This window comes from Bubalus bubalis, chromosome 10 (genome assembly GCF_019923935.1).
Source record: "Bubalus bubalis isolate 160015118507 breed Murrah chromosome 10, NDDB_SH_1, whole genome shotgun sequence".
NCBI lineage: Eukaryota > Metazoa > Chordata > Mammalia > Artiodactyla > Bovidae > Bubalus > Bubalus bubalis.
Genome location: NC_059166.1, coordinates 63,804,252 through 63,825,988, shown reverse-complemented (window position 1 = coordinate 63,825,988; position 21,737 = coordinate 63,804,252). Strand labels below are relative to the sequence as shown.

The 21,737-nt window shown below is 43.5% G+C and overlaps 1 protein-coding gene across 4 annotated transcripts in view; it reads right to left on the bottom strand.

Moving 5' to 3' along the window:
• FIG4 (FIG4 phosphoinositide 5-phosphatase) overlaps nt 1-21,737 on the bottom strand; it is a 169,327-nt gene continuing 147,590 nt past the window's right edge. For all 4 annotated transcript variants that reach the window (XM_045161971.1, XM_045161970.1, XM_045161968.1 and 1 more), the window contains one exon: nt 1-364. In XM_045161971.1, the coding sequence (XP_045017906.1) occupies nt 187-364 (178 nt within the window). In that variant the 3' untranslated portion in view covers nt 1-186. The remainder of the gene's footprint in view (nt 365-21,737) is intronic.

Genomic DNA, 21,737 nt, shown 5'->3' with positions numbered 1-21,737 from the left:
TATTCAGTCATTTCTTTATTATTAATACCAATGATTAGTAATTAACCAGTTATAAAAAGAGTAAAAGCCTTCCGATGTAAAGGACTGACAGGAAATTACCTTTTTAAGATGAGACAAACAGGTTAGAATGCAAGTAAGTGGGACTTTGGTCCCCTTCTGGGCCCCCTGCGGGGACCTGCTCTCTCCTCACAGGTAGCGGTTCCTGATGTATTCTCGGTACATGGAGGTGTCTTCTTTCCCCAGGGGCTGCATGATACCTTGACTGGCCTGGATGTGGGCATAGAAGATCTCTGTAGACTTTCTGTCTACTTTTGGAGGCTGAACCTCATAGATGTTGTCTTGGGAGAAAGCGGAGATGGGTGTTCTGTAGAAGAGAAGGGAGGACAGAGCAACATTAAAGAAAAGAAAGGAGCACAGGGACCTGTGACCTCAAGAGAACTTGAGAGTCACTGACCTTGAACGAGTGAACTTAGTAACAAGCAGTGGTAGTGACCTCTCGGCTGGCTTTCTGCCCTGCATGGAGGACAGCAAGAACAGTGCCTGCCCAGGGAGCTTTCCCCTTGTGTAGGCTGGGTGGGCCCCCTCCTCTGTTCCTGCAGCTCTGAGCACACCCATGTCTGTGTGCCCATCTGCCTCTTTCCCAGGACTCAAGTAACTTGAAGTGGGGGCTGGACAGACTTTTTTGCTCCCTTTTCCTGGTATCTGGTACATACCCAGTAGTTTGTGTTTTTTTTTACAGAAGACTTAGGAGGAATCAGTGAAGTAGGGGATACTAATGATTTCTACCTCACATATTGATGGCAGGAGTAAATGAGTTTATATCAGTAAAGTTCTCCCTTAGCCTAGAGCCTGGCACACTATTAGTGCTCAGTAATAGTAAACTATTGTTAACAATTACAGGAGCATAATTCCTTATCTGCAATTCTGAAATCCTCAAAGCTGTAATAACCAAACATGACTTTGCCAGCAAAACCTGACCCACTTGAAACTCATCTGGTGGTACAACATGCAACAGTCATCCCATTTCATGTGAATATTAATGTGTTTAGTTATCAGCCTCAGATCATGCAGGGGATGTTCTTATAAGGTCGCTAACACCCCCCAAATTCTGAATTCTGAAATACATCTGGCTTTATGCTTTTTTTTTTTTTTTTTTGCTTTATGCTTTTTAGATGAAAAGTTGGAAATCTGTAATAGGCAGCTTCCTTCCTTTCTGGGGTGATTTGAAAAGCACCCAAGAACCTCTCAATTCAAAAGTATCCCTCTATTCCTGCCCCACCTAGCCTGCCATAGTGCTTGAAATTTCCATCCACCCTTGGGGAAGGCACTGTCTCCAAAAAAGACCTTGTCAAAGTGTAGCTGGGTGCCTGACACATCCTTAGTTCATCAGAGTGTGAACACCTGCTAGTTACTACATCTTTAGCTGGGGGAAGGCCCTCTAGGAATGAGTCAACCACCAAATCAGGTGTGCTGCAGAGTGAGTGTGCATGGAAGGTCAAGATGAGGCCATGGGTAGGCGAGGATGCTAAGCTAGACCTTGTGAGGGACTGGGGGTACAATGACAACACACTCCACCACTTAGCCCAGGGCTGGCCCTGCAGGGGGAAGGGACAGTTCTCCACTTCAGGGTACTAAGATAACAGAGAAGACATCTGGAGAATCTGTTCTGCTGAGTTGGGACCTCAACCATGCTCATGCACATCTTGTCAGGGGAAGAGAAAGGCATCCTGGATGCCTGGCTGTTGAGTTAGCTGGGACCCTTACCCTTGGAGCTGGGGCAGGGAGGTGGGATTCCCTGTGGTCAGAAGCAGAAATGAGCCTCAGACGCAGCTAGGTCTGTACGTGCAATGTCAGCATGTTGTGGGCAGTGAGGCAGGTGCAGTGAGTGACACACAGCCGGAGACAAGAGTTGTAGAGTAAAGCCCTCCATTCTCACAGGACGCATTACAGTTAAACTTGGGTCTTTCTTACTTAGGGCTTCCCTGGTGGCTCAGATGGTAAGGAGTCTGCCTGCAGTGTGGGAGACCCAGGTTTGATACCTGGGTCAAGAAGATCCCTTGGAGAAGGAAATGGCAACCCACTCCAGTATTCTTGCCTGGAAAATCCCATGGACAGAGGAGCCTGGCGGGCTACAGTTCATGGGGTCCCAAAGAGTCGGACACGACTGAGTGACTTTATTCTCTTTCTTACTCTTCTAAAAAAGTCACGTTATCTCCCTGTACTCTGCCTTTAGAAAACTAACACATCCTGCTGTGGCTGGATGGCTTTGAAATAAAATATAACTCAAGGCCGAATGTGCTTTCTGGAAGTCAACCTCAACTGTTGGACCTTGGGGGTAACATAGTTAAACTAAAATTTGGTAAATGGTTTATGAAATACTCCTATTTTTCCAAAGCACTATAATAATTTTACATAATCTTAGACTATATCCTTACATAAGAAAAAAAAAAAAAAACCAAAGGATGTAGTGATTTACTTAAAATTAAAAAAAAAAAAAAAAAAAAAGGCCAAGGTGAAAGAATCTTGAGATGTCTGAATCTCAGTTTGAATGCCAGCTTGGCAGCAGTGCTTTTCTTTTCTTTTTTTTTAATTTAAAAATTCTTAGTTGCTAAAAATGCCAACCGTCATCCAAGCCTTCAACAAGTCATACTGTAACACAGCAGTAACATCAAAAGTCATTAATTCACCATAACAATTGTAATAATTGTTTTTTTTTACAATATTGTATTGGTTTTGCATACATGTTAGTTATTCAAATATCTGTGGTTAACATCAGGAATAATTGGGATGATTAATATGTGAACTCTTCTCAATTTTCCCTCACAAAAACAGAGCAACTCCTCAGTCATTTACGCAATTCAAAAGAAGATGCTAAACTCTTTTAACAGTTGATAATATTCAAGGTCAAGCCATTTTAACCTGAACCGTTAAAAGGGGCTCCTCCATTAGTGGTTTTAGAGATTGCCATCAAAGTGCCAGCCACAGCAACACCTCTGTACCACACCATCCACACCTGTCTAGCGTCTACATCCTCCATTTTACAGATGAGACACTTGAAGTCAATTTAAAAATGGAACTAATGGTTTCTGTGCTTTGAAGCCAGACCTTTGCCTGGAACCCTGTGTACATTAACCAAGAGCTTTCTGGCTGGCATCACACCAGAGAGGTACCAAACCTTAATGCAAGTGAGAAAGGGAGAATCCAGGTCATTGTTTTGTCCTTCAGAAGCTCAGCTGAGTACCCGGGTGGGCAGGCTGGGGGGAGAGCAGCAGAGCCGGTCAACCATGACTGGGGCCACGGAACAGCCGCTTCCACCCAGTGCCTAGAGCTTTTTTTTATCAGGAGTCCTCACTCTACTTCTCAGTAAACGGTGTCACTGCCGTGTGGAATAAGGGAAAACGCATTACAAAGATGGGAAATATGAAATGTCCAACCTCAGCTTTTAATGGTATCAGATTGAGTGGCAGGTGGGTTTAGGGCTCCAGCACTACCTCAGTGTGGTTTCAAAACAATATAGGGAGTCAGAAAGCGCATCAATCAGCCCTTTTGTCTTTTTCATTCAGACAAGATTCAAAGTCTATGTTAAACAATGAAATTGTAATGTTAGAATGTTTATTATTGGATTTGGGCCAGAAAGGAGCTTAAGACATACCCAATACTTTTGGCACGATCAGAAAGAGGAATGGGAAGAAAGAGATTTACAAAAAACCATTTGTTTCCTCATTGTACTTGCACATCAAGAAACCTATCCCAACAAGCTCCTCCTGGTCTTAAGGCAGTGGCTCTTCAGGTATGGTCGCCAGACCAGTGGCATCTGTGCCACCTGGGAATGTGCTAGAAATACAAATTCTCAGGCCCTATTCCAGGCCTGCTAAGTCAGACACTCTGGGGATGAGGCCCAGCAAAGGTGTTTAGTAACGGGCCCTCCAAGTGATTTTGCTACTCATTATTTTTTGGGCTCCAAGATCACTGCAGATGGTGATTGCAGCCATGAAATCAGTCCTGGGTGTTCATTGGAAGGACTGATATTAAAGCTGAAACTCCAGTATTTTGGCCACCTCATGCGAAGAGCTGACTCATTGGAAAAGACCCTGATGTTGGGAAAGATTGAAGGCAGGAGGAGAAGGGGACGACAGAGGATGAGATGGTTAGATGGACATGAGTTTGGGTGAACTCCAGGAGTTGGTGATGGACAGGGAGGCCTGGCGTGCTGCAATTCATGGGGTCGCAAAGAGTCAGACACTGACTGAGCGACTGAACTGAACTGAAAGGTTGAGAATCTTTGGTCTGAGACCAAACTGTAATCTAAAATGCTAAATAAAGTCTTATTTGCAGTCAGTCAACAGCACTGAACATTTTAAAGTAGGAATTTCTTCTTAAATGATGTCCTACTACCAGCCCTACATTGAGCAGGCATCATTTAACACTTAACTGTAAAGATATAAGTAGCAATATTCCATTTCCTAATGAGGAGACACTTGATTTCCCTGTTGGCTTATACAAGGCAAGGAAGAAACATAAAACCATCCAAGACCCTCACAAGGGGGTGCTGGAGGGCACCTTGTCTCTGAGGGCACTGGAAAGGGATGGAGGTAATCCCAATAACACTTCCATTAGTCTTTTTATTAGCTTAAACGGCCTTTGTTTATGAGTGAAAAGACCAGTATTTCAACACTAAGTGATGTGGAAATTATGAGACTATTTTCTTATTCATTCCAGTAGAGAGAGACGGCTTATTATTGTGCTTTCATAGTGGGAAAAAAGGTTCCACGTTTCTCTCCTGTCCATTAACAGAATTATTGTTTTTGGCTTCTCCTCACAGTCCTCTTCAAATCCTAGTAGTCTTTTTGGAGATGAAATATTATTACAAATTTGCAGGCTCATTTCTCTTATCTACAAAACCAAGGCCCATTTTCAGGGGGTCTCTGTATCTCCCCTCAAGGAATGTTGCACTCTTAACTAGTTCATTTATGCACTGCTGAAGCCCCTCAGTGCACTGAAGATTATGACACTCAGCCTTAACTGCTTCGCAGAGGTAAAGTATCCACCTGTCAATGCAGGAGACACGGGTTTGATACCTGGGTTGGGAAGATCCCCTGGAGTAGGAAATGGCAACACATTCCAGTATTCTTGCCTGGAAAACTCCAAGAACAGAGGAGCCTGGTGGGCTACAGTCCACAGGGTAGTAAAGAGTCAGATACAACTGAGCACACACATGTACACACACACACACACACACACACACACAAGAGAAACACTTTAGGCAGAAATTCATTAGACATACTACATGTTTTTAAAGAAGATCCTTATTGGTGCCCTTTTATGCTCTATCTTCTTTCTTTCTAAAATAAATATATTTATTTGGCTGCCCTGGGCCTTAGTTGCAACACAAAGGATCTTCAATTTTCATTGTGCCATGTGGGATCTAGTTCCCTGACTAGGGATCGAACATGGGCTCCCTACATTGGGAATGTGGAGTCTTAGCCACTGGGCCACCAGGGAAGTCCTTATGCCCTTTCTTAAATATGCTCTTACTTGTTTGCTTATAATGTGACCGTGTACTAAAGTATCTGTATCTTATACTTGGATGCGTAACTAATGTTTGAGTCCCTTTAAAAGTTCCTATTGATGACTTTTCTAACTTAAACATATTGCTACTAAGTCATTTCAGTCGTGTTCAACTCTGTGCGACCCCACAGACGGCAGCCCACCAGGCTCCCCTGTCCCTGGGATTCTCCAGGCAAGAACACTGGAGTGGGTTGCCATTTCCTTCTCCAATGCATGAAAGTGAAAAGTGAAAGTGAAGTCGCTCAGTCATGTCTGACCCTCAGCAACCCCATGGACTGCAGCCTTCCAGCCTCCTCTGTCCATGGGATTTTCCAGGCAAGAGTACTGGAGTGGGGTGCCATTCCTACCAATACTTTGGCCACCTGATGTGAAGAGCTGACTCATCTGAGAAGACCCTGATGCTGGGAAAGATTGAGGGCAGGAGGAGAAGGGGACAACAGAGGATGAGATGGTTGGATGGCATCACTGACTCAATGGACATGGGTTTGGGTAGACTCCTGCAGTTGGTGGTAGATAGGGAAGCCTGGCATGCTGCGGTTCATGGAGTCGCAAAGAGTCGGACACGACTCAGTGACTGAACTGAAGCATTTGTTGATGTGACAAGAAAATATTTAACTGGTCAGATTGAACTGTTTTCTGGATTTAGTAATGTCATGATGATTTGTGGTTGGTCATAGAAGAATTAGACAATACTTGAATAATTTCAATAATCTTATACTTGTGATATTTTTCCAATATGCTAAAATCTTATACTTTTTCTACAATGAGCATTTTGTCACACACCAAATCCATTTGGCTTTTCCAGAAAATTTAGTAATGGTTCTAAAAACAGGATATATTTCCCCCCTGTTGTTACCACAAACACCAAGTTTTCCCAAGTTGCTGTTTTCACATCACCAAATGGTTCTCTGTTGTTCATGACTGACAAAATTAAAAGAATATTTCAGTTGAAGAGGCCCTTATGTAAGACCCTGTCCAACAGCCTTACTTGCAGACAATGGCCATTAGGTCATTCCTCAGGGCAGGATCAAAGTTAATCAGACGCTCTGGTCTCAGTGGGGCAAAAACCTCAGCAAATGTCTTAAAAGAATAAGAAAGCACGAATCCTTTCTTATTCTAATTCTCTTTCTGCCGGCCTTGTAATTTTTATTAGGAAATAACATCCCTTATTACCTTCCTGGCAGAGAGGGGCCTATTGCACACATTGCCATGCAGTGATTTTCTCTCTTTCAAGCTTTTAATACTGCTCAGAGCCTTTAGCCTTCAGTTTGTGGGTACCATTCTAACATCTTTTTGTGACCATCCATTGCTTCTCTTAAGCTTCCTTATTAGGTTGCTTGCTCTTGTATCTTTCCAACTAAGTACTCAAACACTGAAGTCTAGTCATGAATCTATTCTACAAAGATGATACAGTGAGAATGTGTTTGGTTCTTTGAGTTAAAAAAAAAAAATCAAGATACTGCTGCATATTACTCCCATTCTGTGTACAAGTATAGACTACCTAAGTCCAAAATATAGCTCTCAAACCATGCTTGTCTAATATGGTAGCCATTAGCCACATGTGGCCATTTATACTTATATTAAATACAATTTAAAATTCCTCAGTAGCAATAACCACATTTCAAGTTCCTTAAAACCACATGCAGCTAGTGGCTACTGCACTGGACAGTACAGTATAGAACATTTCCATCATTAGAGAAAGTTCAGCTGGACTTTTCTAGAAACTCTTTCCTGCTAGTTTTTTTCCCTTGGGAATTCTGAGTATCTCTTTCTAAACACACTGCCCTAATGTCTCTGCATAACACTTACCACTATCTGATCTTTTATTGTTTATATACTTTCAAGAATGTGAATTCTGTCTTGTTTACCTTTATCCCCAATGCCCAGAAGAGTATCTGGCATATAGTAAACATTCAATAATTATTCCCTGAATGCATGAATGATGTCTGGTTAAGGAAGATGATTTTATCTTGAATTTCTAAATTCAGAATCTGAATGCAGTGTGATTTGATTTACTCTGGATGATAGGGAGGTAGGATTCCCCAACAGAAGTCTGGCAAATTTTAAGTTCCTTTCCTCAGATAACCCATAAAGACAACAGGGGCTTTATGTCCTATCTAGGACACTGTCCACTTCCCTCAGGGGAAGCTTAGGTGCTTTCTAGTGGCACAAAATTATCAAAGTTCAAGAAACAAGAGTGAGGCAGGAGGGGTGTGTTCTAATTGCCCATAAATCGCCCATTTATGCTACTTATTGCTTGCTCTTTGTGACCCTTTAGACTGTAGCCCGCCAGGCTCCTCTGTCCGTGGGATTCTCCAGGCAAGAATACTGGAGTGGGTTGCCATGCCATCCTCCAGGGGATCTTCCTGAGCCAGGGATCGAACCCACATCTCTTAAGTCTCCTGCATTGGCAGGCGGATTCTTTACCACTAATGCCACCTGGGAAACCCATAACAGTGACTTAGATGAACAAATTCACTAAATGGGCTGAAATCAAGAGGAATGCATCAATCTTCAAACCACTTGTAATAAAACAAAAGGCAAAAGATGTCCCTGTATCCTGGGAGGCAGGCTCTACCTATGTAATTCACTTTTAAACACCCTGTCAAGCCAGGTTCAACGTTGGAGATATGGGTAAGCACATTTGCTGCCTTCCCCCCCACAGGCTTCCCTGGTGGCTCAGATGGTAAAGAATCTGCCTGCAGTGCAGGAGACCTCAGTTCGATCCCTGGGTTGGGAAGATCCCCTGGAGAAGGGAATGGGTACCTACTCCAGTATTCTAGCCTGGGGAATTCCATGGACAGAGGAACCTGGCAGGTTACAGTCCTTGGGGTCACAAAGAGTTGACTGAGCGACTGACCCCAAGGGCACTCTCATGTATCTTTGGATAGACATACGTGAAATCACAAAGTTAAGGCCACAGGCTTGAGGGCCAAGCACTTATCTATGCATTAGGATATGAAACCATTTTATTAGCTGCTAACATTCTAAACATCATCAAGGTAAAAATTAAAAAGAAAAATTATTTCTTGACAGCAATTCTATCTTACACACACAAAATGCTATGAACCTAATGCATGACTTCCCCAAAGTCCAATTAAATTTTCAGTCTTGTTATGCCGTTGACAGATGGCATGAACATGATACAGAATAGTCTACAAATCTGGTTCCTTCAAATCCAAACACATTCCAAACCCTTTTAACAGCTGCTATTATAATGGATGACTGGACTGTCCTCCAGCAGGGACACTGGAAGGGATGTTCGAAATTTCACAAGCAGGTTAAAATGCATTAAAGCAAAGATGACAATAATGCCAGTCCCTAAACAACCCACCATTAGAAGAAGCAAGAGGTGTGATGCGAAGGAACTGAAGAATATAATCTGTGCTGATGGAACATAAAATGCACAGCCTTGCAGACCCAGGGAGCAGGAGGCACTGTCTATATATAAGGCCCTTCAAAGGCTCAGCAGTAAGGACAATTCCTTAGACAGATTAGGTCTTTGTAGATTTTGATAGGAGAGGAGTAGCTGCCATTGGGTATGGAGTGTGAGGACAGCAAAACTTACTGTGTTTCTCTAACACATCTCTGCCTTCAATGTGTCAAGGAGGCATGTGAGTGACAGGCCAGCCAGAAAAGCACTGCAGTCTCACCAAAGTTAGGATTTTATGCCTAAGCCTAAAAGCCACATCAACAAAAGAGAAAAGTTATTTATAGATCCAAGTACAGTTCAGTTCAGTGGCTCAGTTGTATCCGACTCTTTGCAAACCCATGAACCACAGCACGCCAGGCCTCCCTGTCCATCACCAACAACCAGAGTTCACCCAAACTCATGTCCATCGAGTCGGTGATGCCATCCAGCCATCTCATCCTCTGTCGTCCCCTTCTCCTCCTGCCCCTAATCCCTCCCAGCATCAGGGTCTTTTCCAGTGAGTCAATTCTTCGCATGAGGTGGCCAAAGTACTGGAGTTTCAGTTTCAGCATCAGTCCTTCCAATGAACACCCAGGACTTATCTCCTTTAGGATGGACTGGTGGGATCTCCTTGCAGTCCAAGGGACTCTCAAGAGTCTTCTCCAACACCACAGTTCAAAAGCATCAATTCTTCAGTGCTCAGCTTTCTTTGTAGTCCAACTCTCACATCCATACATGACCACTGGAAAAACCATAGCCTTGACTAGATGGACCTTTGTTGGCAAAGTAATGTCTCTGCTTTTGAATATGCTATCTAGGTTGGTCATAACTTTCCTTCCAAGGAGTAAGCGTCTTTTAATTTCATTGCTGCAATCACCATCTGCAGTGATTTTGGAGCCCAGAAAAATAGTCTGACACTGTTTCCACTGTTTCCCCATCTATTTCTCATGAAGTGATGGGACCAGATGCCATGACCTTAGTTTTCTGAATGTTGAGCTTTAAGCCAACTTTTTCACTCCCCTCTTTCACTTTCATCAAGAGGCTTTTGAATTCCTCTTCACTTTCTACCATAAGGGTGGTGTCATCTGCATATCCGAGGTTATTGATATTTCTCCCGGCAATCTGATTCCAGCTTGTGCTTCCTCCAGCCCAGTGCTGCTCATGATATACTCTGCATATAAGTTAAATAAGCAGGGTGACAATATACAGCCTTGACATACTCCTTTTCCTATTTGGAACCAGTCTGTTGTTCCATGACCAGTTCTAACTGTTGCTTCCTGACCTGCATATAGGTTTCTTAGGAGGCAGGTCAGGTGGTCTGGTATTCCCATCTCTTTCAGAATTTCCCACAGTTTATTGTGATCCACACAGTCAAAGGCTTTGGCATAGTCAATAAAGCAGAAATAGATGTTTTTCTGGAACTCTCTTGCTTTTTCGATGATCCAGTGGATGTTGGCAATTTGATCTCTGGTTCCTTTGCCTTTTCTAAAACCAGCTTGAACATCAGGAAGTTCACGGTTCACGTATTGCTGAAGCCTAGCTTGGAGAATTTTGGGCATTCCTTTACTAGTGTTTGAGATGAGTGCAATTGTGCAGTATTTGAGCATTCTTTGGCATTGCCTTTCTTTGGGATTGGAATGAAAACTGACCTTTTCCTGTCCTGTGGCCACTGCTGAGTTTTCCAAATTTGCTGGCATATTGAGTGCAGCACTTTCACAGCATCATCTTTCAGGATTTGAAATAGCTCCACTGGAATTCCATCACCTCCACTAGCTTTGTTTGTAGTGATGCTTTCTAAGGCCCACTTGACTTCACATTCCAGAATGTCTGGCTCTAGGTCAGTGATCACACCATCGTGATTATCTGGGTTGTGAAGATCTTTTTTGTAGAGTTCTGTGTATTCTTGCCACCTCTTCTTAATATCTTCTCTCAGAGTTGCAGTAAAAGAATAAAGAATACTTCCCTCCTGCCCCAAACCTTTTGAGAGTAAGTTACAAACCTGCTTTCCTATCTCTCCCTAACGTTTGAATGGGTGTTTTCTATAAATAAGATTATTCTATAAAATAATAGTACAATCTAGTAAAATCAGGAAATTAACATTAATCCATTGCTTCCAGCTAATCCTTCAACCCCACAAAAACTTTTGCTAGTGTCCTCCAATGTCCTGAATCTCAAAGGGAACTAGTCCAGCATTTCACACTGCAGTTGGTGGTCATGTCTCTTTAGTCTCCTTCATTCTGGAACAGTTCCCCAGTCTCTTCCTTGATTTTCATGACGTTGACACTGAAGAATATAGATCAGTGATTCTGTAGAACAGCTCCGTATCTGAGTTTGTCATGATTATTATTGGCAGTTTCATAGCCAGCCTTCAAATTGGCCCCACTTCCTATTAGTCAAGGATTTTCCAGGCGGCACTAGTAGTAAAAAACCTGCCTGCCAGTGCAGGAGACATAAGAGACTCGGGTTTGATCCCTGGTTCGGGAAGGTCCCCTGGAGGAGGGCACAGTAACCCACTCCAGTATTCTTGTCTGGAGAATCCCATGGACAGAGGAGGCTGGCGGGCTACAATCCACAGGGTCACTAAAAATCAGACATGACTGAAAGAACCTAGCACACGCACGCCTATTATTCAAACCCTCACGAGTCTCCTTTCACATAGTACCAGAGTAGGTCTTTGTAAGCAAGAGCATAGAGCCAAAGTGGTTAGGTTACAGAAGTGATTTTTTGGATCATTTGTTCTGGGGCAAGCAAATGTCATGTTGTGAGCAGCCCTACATAGAGGCCCAGATGGCAAGGAACTGAAGCGTCTAGCCAACAGCCAGGAGAAACTGAGGCCTGCCAACCATGTGAGTAAGCATGGAGGTGGATTCTTCAGGCCTGGTTAAACCCCAAGATGTCTATCGTTCGACAGCTGGACTTTAACCCTGTAACAGACCTAAAACCAGAGTCACCCAATGAAGCCACTCTCAGATTCCTGACCCCAGAAATTGTGACAAAAACAAATGTTTGTTGGCTCCCGGTACATAATGCACACAGGCAGGAATGTCATAGAAGTGATGGTGGGTGCTCTTCAGTACAGTCTGTCGCATGACACACAATTTCAATTCCTGCCATTACTAGTCATCTTTATTTTAGTCCCTTGATTAAAGTAGAATCTTCTGGGATTTTCCATTGTGAAGTTGCTCTTTTTCTTCTCTCTTTTAATTAATGAATATTTTGTGGGAGATGCTTTGAAACTATGTAAATATTCCTTCAAAGTTTAATTCATTGTTCTCAGTATGAGGTCTTGGATTTCTATCTTATTGGATGTGATATAGTGTGTTACTGTCATTATTTGTTTTAATGTTCAAACTGTTTCAAATTTCACCTGAGTCCTTTCAGCCTGGCTCCTGTCCTCTCTGGACATGTCCTCATCATTCTTTAAGTATGTCTTTGATTTCTGGCACAAGATGTTCTAAACTCATCATGTTCTCTGCCTGCCCCAGCCCTGAAATCAGTCGTTTCTCCAAGAACCTCTGGTTCTTTTTAGTGGAAAATGGTATAATAGCCAAGGAGTGGGCACTGGGTGTACCTACTACCAATGGATATCATTGCTCCCAAGCCCACTCAAAGGACACATATCCATTTAAATATATTCATATATGTAAATATATACAACCATGCAAACATACACCTATGTATCTACAAATATATGCCACATATATTTTATATACTCTATAATATAAATGTATATATTTGTAAGTATAATATAGATTTATATCTTAAATACATAAGTTCATACTGGTATCTCTAATTGTAGGGTACTCTGGGGCTTCCTTCATAGCTCAGTTGGTAAAGAATCTGCCTGCAATGCAAGAGACCCCGGTTCGATTCCTGGGTCGGGAAGATCCCCTGGAGAAGGGATAGACTTACCCACTTGAGTATTCTTGGGCTTCCCCTGTGGCTCAGCTGGTAAAGAATCTGCCTGCAATCCAGGAGACCTGGGCTCAATCCCTGGGTTGGGAAGATCCCCTGGAGAAGGGAAAGCCTACCCACTCCAGTGTTCTGGCCTGGAGAATTCCAGGGACTGTGTAGTCCATGGGGAGTTCACTTTCTTTCTGGGTTTAGTCTGTCCTTCACCCTTTGCATATTAGTGACCTCCTTGTCCAACAGTGAGAAACATGGTTCCCATTACCCTTATTATATTTCTTTAATTCATTCCCGCATATATAAACAGCCTCCCGTCACCACTGCATCCACCCCTTCCCCCACAAAGTATTAGTTGCTCAGTTGTGTCAGACTCTTTGCAACCCCATGGACTGTAGGCTGCTAGGCTCCTCTGTCCATGGGATTTCCCAGGCAAGAATACTGGAGTGGGTTGCCATTTCCTTCTCCAGGGGATCTTCCCGATCCAGGAATCAAACCCGGGTCTCCCGCATTGCAGGCAGACTCTTTACCATGTGAGCCACTAGGGAAGCCAAAGACGCCTTCTATTCAGGCACTGACTCCCTTCTCAGAGACACCACCCTCATGAATGCCTTCTTTATCCCCTTGGGTCCCAGGCCACCCCTCTACATGGATTCTCACACCCACTGCTCCCTGTTCAGCCTGCCCCTACCCGTGGATGCCAGCCTCACACACTCAGGCCTGAACTCCCCATACGGGATCTGTCCTCTGTAGGATGCCCTTGTCAATCCAGTTGGGCTCCGAAAGGCTGTCACAGGCTGCCTCCCCTTGCTCTGCCCCAACTGATGGCTTTAGGGCTGACTTGTTCAGGGAGGGAAAGAGGAAGAATAGGCCTCTGTGATTTTATAATGGATGTCAGCACTGAAAGGAACATTCTCTCCCCACCCCACCCCCGGCCAGGTGAATTGTGAATCTCATCTGTAGTGGGTTCCAAATTTCTGGTGACACCAGAATACCCTGGAAGATTGCAGAAATACAAATCTCAAGCAAAAAAAGACAGCACTAAAAACAGGGAGAAACCGAAGCATCCTTAAAAAATAGTTATATAGATTATAGGGAGGCTTTCATTTTTCATTTTAGACTTTTGGTTCCTCTTTACATTTTCTACATTTATACTTCTATGTATATTCATAGGATTAGGGCCCATGTTTTTTATAATTTTATATATTAAAAACATAATTAGCAAGATTATTATTTTTTAAGCAATACAAAATATAGAATTCCAGATGCAACGGCTGGAGATTCTAATTCAGTACACCTGGGCTAAGGCCTGGGCATCTGTGCTTTACAAAATTCTCCACTGACTGTAATGATCAGCCAGGTTGTAGAACCTCTCACTCCACCAACTCTTCCAGCTCCTGCAGCAGCTGTCTGAAGATCCACTGGGCCTGCACCCAGCCCTCCATCACAGAGAGACATTGATAGAGATAAAACCACATGAGCTTTCTGAAAACTCAGGACAGGTAGGATTTGGTTTGAGGGCTCTTGATCTTACTGATGCTGCTGCTGCTAAGTCGCTTCAGTCATGTCCAACTGTGCGATCCCATAGATGGCAGCCCATCAGGCTCCCCCTGTCCCTGGGATTCTCCAGGCAAGAACACTGAAGTGGGTTGCCATTTCCTTCTCCAATGCATGAAAGTGAAAAGTGAAAGTGAAGTTGCTCGGTCGTGTCTGACTCTCAGCGACCCCATGGACTGCAGCCCACTAGGCTCCTCCGTCCATGGGGTTTTTCAGGCAAGAGTACTGGAGTGGGTTGCCATTGCCTTCTACGGATCCTACTGATAACTCCTTCCAAAAATCAGTTTTCTCTGATTCTTATTGTTACTAAAGTGAACGATAACTCTAAAAAGATGCAGGTTAAATGCTCTTCAAAACTGTCAAGGTCATCAGAAACAAGGACAGTCTATTGTCACTGCCAAAAGGACCCTAAGGGGAGACGACACCTAATACAGTGTATCCTGGATGAAGTTTTGAAACAGAAAAAGGACTTTGGGTTAAAGTGAAGTGTGGATTTTAGGTAGTAATAAATGTCAACATCAGTTCATTATTTGCAAGTAATATACCATCCTAGGGGCTTCCCTGGTAGCTCAGCTGGTAAAGAATCAACCTGTAATGCAGCAGACCCCAGGTTGATTCTTGGGTCAGGAAGATCCCCTGGAGAAGGGATTGGGTACCCACTCCAGTATTCTTGGGCTTCACTGGTGGCTCACAGGGTAAAGAATCTGCCCGCAATGCGGGAGACCTGGGTTCCATCCCTAGGTTAGGAAGATCCCCTGAGGAAGGCATGGCAACCCACTCCAATATTCTTGCCTGGAGAATCCCCATGGACAGTGGAGCCTGATGGGCTACAGTCCATGGGGTCACAAAGAGTCGGACACAACTGAGCAACTAAGCACAGCACAGCAGCACATACCATCCTAATGGAAGACATCACCAACAGGGAATACTGGGGTACGTATGGGGTATGCAGGAACTCTGTACAGAATTCTATAAATCTGAAGAGGTTCTACAATAAAAAGTGTTAGGAAAAAAAGATGCAGTTTACAGGGGATGTAATGGTGTGATGTGGTAAACTCAATGATAGCACTCTGTAAATCATCAGGAAAAGATGAAAGTATTCAAATAGGCATGAAGGATATAAGTAGGGGTCATCACTTCCATGTGGGAGATGAGACACGGGGCCATTATTGTAGCTCATTGGTCTGCGTTTCTGGGAGTGAGAGCCCAGTGCTGCTGCTGTTCCAGGAAATTTAAGGGCAGAAGGGACAGACTGCTCCCAAAGGTCACTGTGGAAAGGTCTCAGAGATGACCAGTTGCCCCGAGGGCCTGCTCACAGGCAGGGAGGAAAGATGACTCTGGGAGGGGCAGGTGTATTCGTTGCCCTTTGAGAACAGCTGTTATGGGTTTGATGTGCAGCCTTTACTGGCAGAGCAGACCCAGTGCTGCGCACGGTAACCAGTCCCTGTTGCCAGTGGCTCAAAGCCAAGAGTGCTGTCATTAAACTACAGCTGAAAATGTTCAAGTCTACAAAGACTACAAAACCGTGCAGCCACTTAGCACTGGGTGCGTCCCTGGTGTTTGTAATCTTAGACACGCCTGAAACAGAGGGGAAACTACATTTCTTTTTATTCTAGGACAGATAACATGTAATACAAAATGGGTGGGAAATCCTACAATTTATAAATTGTGTCCTGAATTGGAAGCATTTTACCTTGTTTGTCTAAAGCCAAAAGTCCTTTTAAAAAACACAAAGCAATCTTATTTGCCAAGCAGAAATACAGACACAGATGTAGAGAACAAACATATGGACACCAAGGGGGCAGAGTGGGGTGGGATGAATTGGGAGATTGGGATTGACGTATACACACTGTTGGCATTGACATGTATACACCGTTGATACTATCTATAGATAACTAATGAGAGCCTACTGTAGAGCTCAGAGGACTCTATTCAATGCTCTGTGATGACCTAAATGGGAAGAAGGAAAAAAAAAAGGGGGGATAGATGATGTATACACACAGCTGATTCACTTTGCTGTACAGTAGACTAACGCAATGTTGTAAAGCAACTGTAGTCTAATAAAAATTAATTTAAAAATAAGAAACACAAACATTTTAATTTTACAGTTCTCAGAGAGAATGTAGAAGAGTATCATTCTCCCATACCAGTAAAAATACCAACAGCTATGGCCCAAACATCAAAGCACCACCATCGCCACTCATGTATGTGCTGTGGCAGACTGTCCCTTCTGCCTCCTAGGGCAGCAAAAACATGTGCCCAACTGCAAGAATTATCCCCTTTGTTGCTAGAAGCATCCAGAAATGGGGTTACCTAGGCACCTGGGTGCTTGCTCCTGGGTAAATAAAGCAAGAGAGCTGGAGCTGCCTCTGCTTTGTGCACTGGCAGGCTATGTGGGTCAGAGTTTAGTAGTGGAAAACATATTCCACTCTAGGTAGACTAAACAAAAAGTGATTTTCAAAGGATTTTCAGTGGCTTTCAGAATCCCTGGAGGGCTAAAGAGACAGGCTGTAGACCAGGCTGCCAGGAATGACTCCCCAAACCACATGGCAAATCCTCAGTGAGGCTGCTGCATCTGCCTAGATCAGGAAGGAATCCCAGCGGCTGTTGGCCACAAACCAGCCACTTCAGCTAAAATCAGGAAGCTGCCACTGCGGTGGCCAGCTCAAGAGCATGTTGCCTTTGCCACAGTCTGCAAAATAAATACCCTACGTATTGCTTCTTCCCGTATGACTATTCCAAATCAGACTCCTGTGAGTTTAAGTGGTGATTAGAATCGAAATCACATTTTGAACCTCAATTGCAAGGGTGTCTGAGATGTTATTTTTTTGTTTTTCAACCTCTGCATGTAGGACAGGAAATTCAAATGGATACTGAGCAATCTAATTTATGTTATCTGTCAGAGTCTGCCCCTCTCGTTATCCATACACATTCCTCTTGCTATAAGTAGAACCAGCTCCCTCCTCCATTCATCACTGCATCCCATTCAGAGTCCAGGATATCTGGGTTTTGTGCAGCTCTCCTTATCAAGTCCAGACAAGGCTGCTTGTGACCTAGTGACCTTAAGTTAAAAGATGGCCTGTCTGCTCTCAATGTACACTGGAAGGCAAAGGAAAATGGAAGGATTCCAGAAAGGGAGAAAATGGAAACATATGATTGTCATTTGTATTAGTAGTCATCAAATTCCACTAGGCAAGAACGGTGAAATCACCTGCTTGCATGATGGAGTGAGGTCTTTGGGTAGCCATCGGAAGGGCTCCCTTGTTCTGTTAAGCCCATGACCCAAATCCTAGCCATCTTGCATTAGCTGCCACAAAAGTAAAGCTGATAGGCAGCCTATTTTTTTTTTAATTTTCCTATCTCTACTTGTACTTTTTTCTGCTGCCACTGAGGTAGTAATGCTTGATTAGCCAAATGCAGATAAACCACAAGGTTATAGGCCCTACTGTGTTCTCCCCACTCCCCCCAAGTCTCTGCATCACTAAGGCAGCAGCCGCATCTGCACCCTGCAGTTTTCGGCTGTCTCTGGTAGTTTCTCTGAGAAAAGCCCAGGGTAAGGAGCAGTGGTGTGGCAATGCCTGCTTCAGCAGCAAGGACAGTATGGCCATGAGGCGGCAGTATGTCACATGCAGGGACTAGCTTTGGGGATGGGTGAAAAATAGACTTTGAAGATAGACGTGCCTAATCGGTTCTGGGAAAAAGACAGCAGCAACATTGTTATTCGAATCTCTGAATCCTCATGTAAAACAGAACAACTAGGTAGCACAAAATACGCATATGCAGCACGTACATCAGAACCAAGTGAGTTATCCACAGATCTCCAAGTATAAGCGGGTGGCGGAGATAAACCTCCAGCAGCCACAAAACCTGCAGGATATCAGTGTTTGTACGAGAGGGATAAGTCAGGGGTGCGGGGACAATAGGGCATCTGACAGACCTGAGGCCAGGAGAACCCCAGAAGAGGTAACAGGAGTGCACTGGAAATGAGTGCAGGCTGATGTGAGCACAGCAGCTGAGACTGGGAGGGGTTTTACCCAATTCAGTGCCATAGGAGTGCCAGGGTTCTTGGCGGGTTCTGAAAGGAACTCGGGCAGTCTGGGCCACATTAACTCCTGAACCCTAAAACCAAAGCCCTCTTCCAGGCCAGGGCACCAGCTGAAGCGAAAATGTTGACAGTGGAGTCAAAATTGAGCACAACAGTGCCAGGAGACAGGAGGGAAAGAGGAAGTCAGATAAAAGTGGGGAAAAGGAAGAGATACAGAAAATGGCAACCCACTCCTGTAGTCTTGCCTGGGAAATCCCATGGACAGAGGAGCCTGGTGGGCTACAATCCATGGGGTCGCAAAGAGCCGACATGACTTAGCGATTAAACGACAACAGGAAATATCAGAAAGCAAGAGGCCATGGTTTTAAACACTTCGCGGTGATAACCAAAGAGGGAGTTCTGTCAAGTTAGTGAGATTTTCTTGAACTGCACTTCCTTCTAACTATTCAGAAAAGCTAATTTTGCATAATGAGCCACAGAAAAGTATCAACTTCCAAGCTCATAAGAAGTTACTAGGGAGATGAAAGAACAGGGAGCAGAATAACATCCCTCTGATGAAAGCATGCTGGAAAGACAACTTGATGGAAGAGGTCAAAACTGAAGCATAACTGTTGCTGGGAATGTAAACTGGTACAGCCACTATGGAGAACAGTATAGAGGGTCCTTAAAAAACTAAAAAGAGAGCTACCATATGAGCCTGCAATCCCACTCCTGGGCATATATCCAGAGAAAAACATGACCCGGAAAGATACATACACCCCAGTGTTCACTGCAAGCACTGTTTACAATGGCCAAGACATGGAAGCAACCTAAATGTCCATCAACAGAGAAATGGATAAAGAAGTCATGTGTGTGTGTGTGCATGTGTATATAAAAACACACAGTGGAATACTACTCGGCCATTAAAAAGAATGAAATAAGGCCATTTGCAGCAACATGGATGGAGCAAGAGAGTGTCATACTGAGTAAAGTAAGTCAGACAGAGAAGGAGAAATATAAGACATCCCTTATATGTGGAATCTAAAAAGAAATGATACAAATGAACTTACTTTAAAAAAAAGAAAGAGACTCACAGACTTAGAAAACGAACTCATGGCTGCCAGGGGGAAGGGATAGTTAGGGACTTTGGAAAGGTCATGTGCACACTGCTATATTTAAAATGGATAACCAACAAGGACCTACTGTACAGCACATGGAGCTCGGCTCAATGGCATGTGGCAGCCTGGATAGAAGCGGGGTTAGGGGGAGAATGGATACATGTATATGTATGGCTGAGTCCCTTCACTGTTCACCTGAAACTCTCGCAACCCCAATACAAAATGTTTTCAGTGTTAAAAAATAAATACAAATTTTTATTTAAAAAAAGGAAACACTGAAGCATAGTATTTCAAAATGAGCTTAAAGTATAAAACTCTAAAATTCAAAAAGAAACGAGAGGGGCTTCCTTGGTGGCACAGTGGATAAGAATCTGCCTACCAATGCAGGAGACATGAGTTTGATCCCTGGTCTGGGAAGATTCCACATGCAGCTAAGCCTGTGCGGCACAGCTGTTGAGCCTGTCCCCTAGAGTCCAGGAGCCGCAATCACTGAGCCCACGTGCCACAGCTGTTGAAGCCCTCATGCCCTGAGGCCCGTGCTCTGCAACAAGAGACACCACTGCAATGAGAAGCCCATGTACCAAAGCTGGAGAGTAGCCCCTGCTCCCCACAACTGGAGAAAACCCTGCAGCAGCCAACACCCAGCACAGCCAAAAGTAAAATAATGAGGAAAGATATTAAAAAGATTTAGAGAAAATGTCACATGTAGACAATAGACAAGGAAGATTTAGCATGGACAGCAGGAGCCTTGATGAAGAAAAACAAAGTAAGGGAACTGAAAAAAATACTAAAAATGGTAATGCCAAAAAACTTTTTTCCTGAAACTGAAAACTGCTTACTCAAAGAGCACAGCATATCCCTGAGAATACTGACCCAAAATAATACCACATAGTAAGTTAACTGGACTTTAAAGGAATAAGTTCCTTTAGACATCTAAAAGACAGAGTGTCTTTTAAGGGAAAGCAAATTGGATTATTCTCAAGCTTTTAAATGCAACACTTTATGTCAGGGGGAAAAAAATGGAGTGCAGATGGTCTCCGACTTACAATGGTTCAACTTAATTTTCTGACTTTACGATGATGTGAAAGTGATATGCATTCAACAGAAAACTGTGCTTCAAATTTTGAATTTTGATCTTTTCCTGGACTAGTGATGTGGACTGTGATACTCTGGTGATGCTGGCTCCCTGGACAAAGATGGGACCATTTGAACTTCAAAAAGAACAGTAATTGCAATAGAATGGAACTCAAATATGTTTAAATCTGTGAGTTTATGATCAGTTTTTTAGAAATATGGTTACCTTACAAGGATAATAAGGAACTACTTCATTATCTGGGAAGTGGGCTAATAAAGTGAAAGAATCAAGCATATGACTTCCTTGGTGATCCACTGGCACCCCACACTCCCACTGCAGGGGGCCTGGATTCAATCCTTGGTCAGGAAACTAGATCCTACATGCTGCAAATAAGACTGGGCGCAGCCAAATAAATAATACATTTTTTTTTTTTTAAAGTGTGATGAGTTGATCTAGGCATAGCACATCAGTGATTGTGGAAGTCATAAAAAAACAGCTAGACACTGCAGCCCTTCTGATGACTCAGCACTCTACCTCCGGTGTGCTCACCATAGCAATTATAAATCTCACCAAGCCTCTGGATCCAATTGCTGACATGCAGAAAATATAAAGAACAGAGGAACATTTTCGAACTGCATCATGAATATGCCATCAGCAAAACCCAGAAACCCAGACTGAGAGGAATTCTACAACCTGGTCTCTTCAACAGATAAATCGTTAAGGAAAAGAAAGGAGGGAGAATCTGTAGCTTAAAAGGCTACTCGTGCAAGATTAAACTATAGTCTAGGGATGCACATGTGAATGAAAAAAAATCTCTATTTAAAGTGCAAAGAAGTGAATACTGTAGAAGTCAGGTTGATGGCTCCTTATAAGGAGAGAGAGGGTGTTGTGATGAGGATGGAACACATGGAAGGGGTTTCTGGGTCAGCTGCCGAAATTTCTGCTTCTTGACCCAGCTAATGTTTACCCTCTAATAATTCTGTGTGTTTGTTTTGTGTGGCTTTCTACTATAGGTCTTATTTACAATAAAAAGGTGAAAAGCATTGATAGATTTAAAGCACGACAGTTCTTCCATGA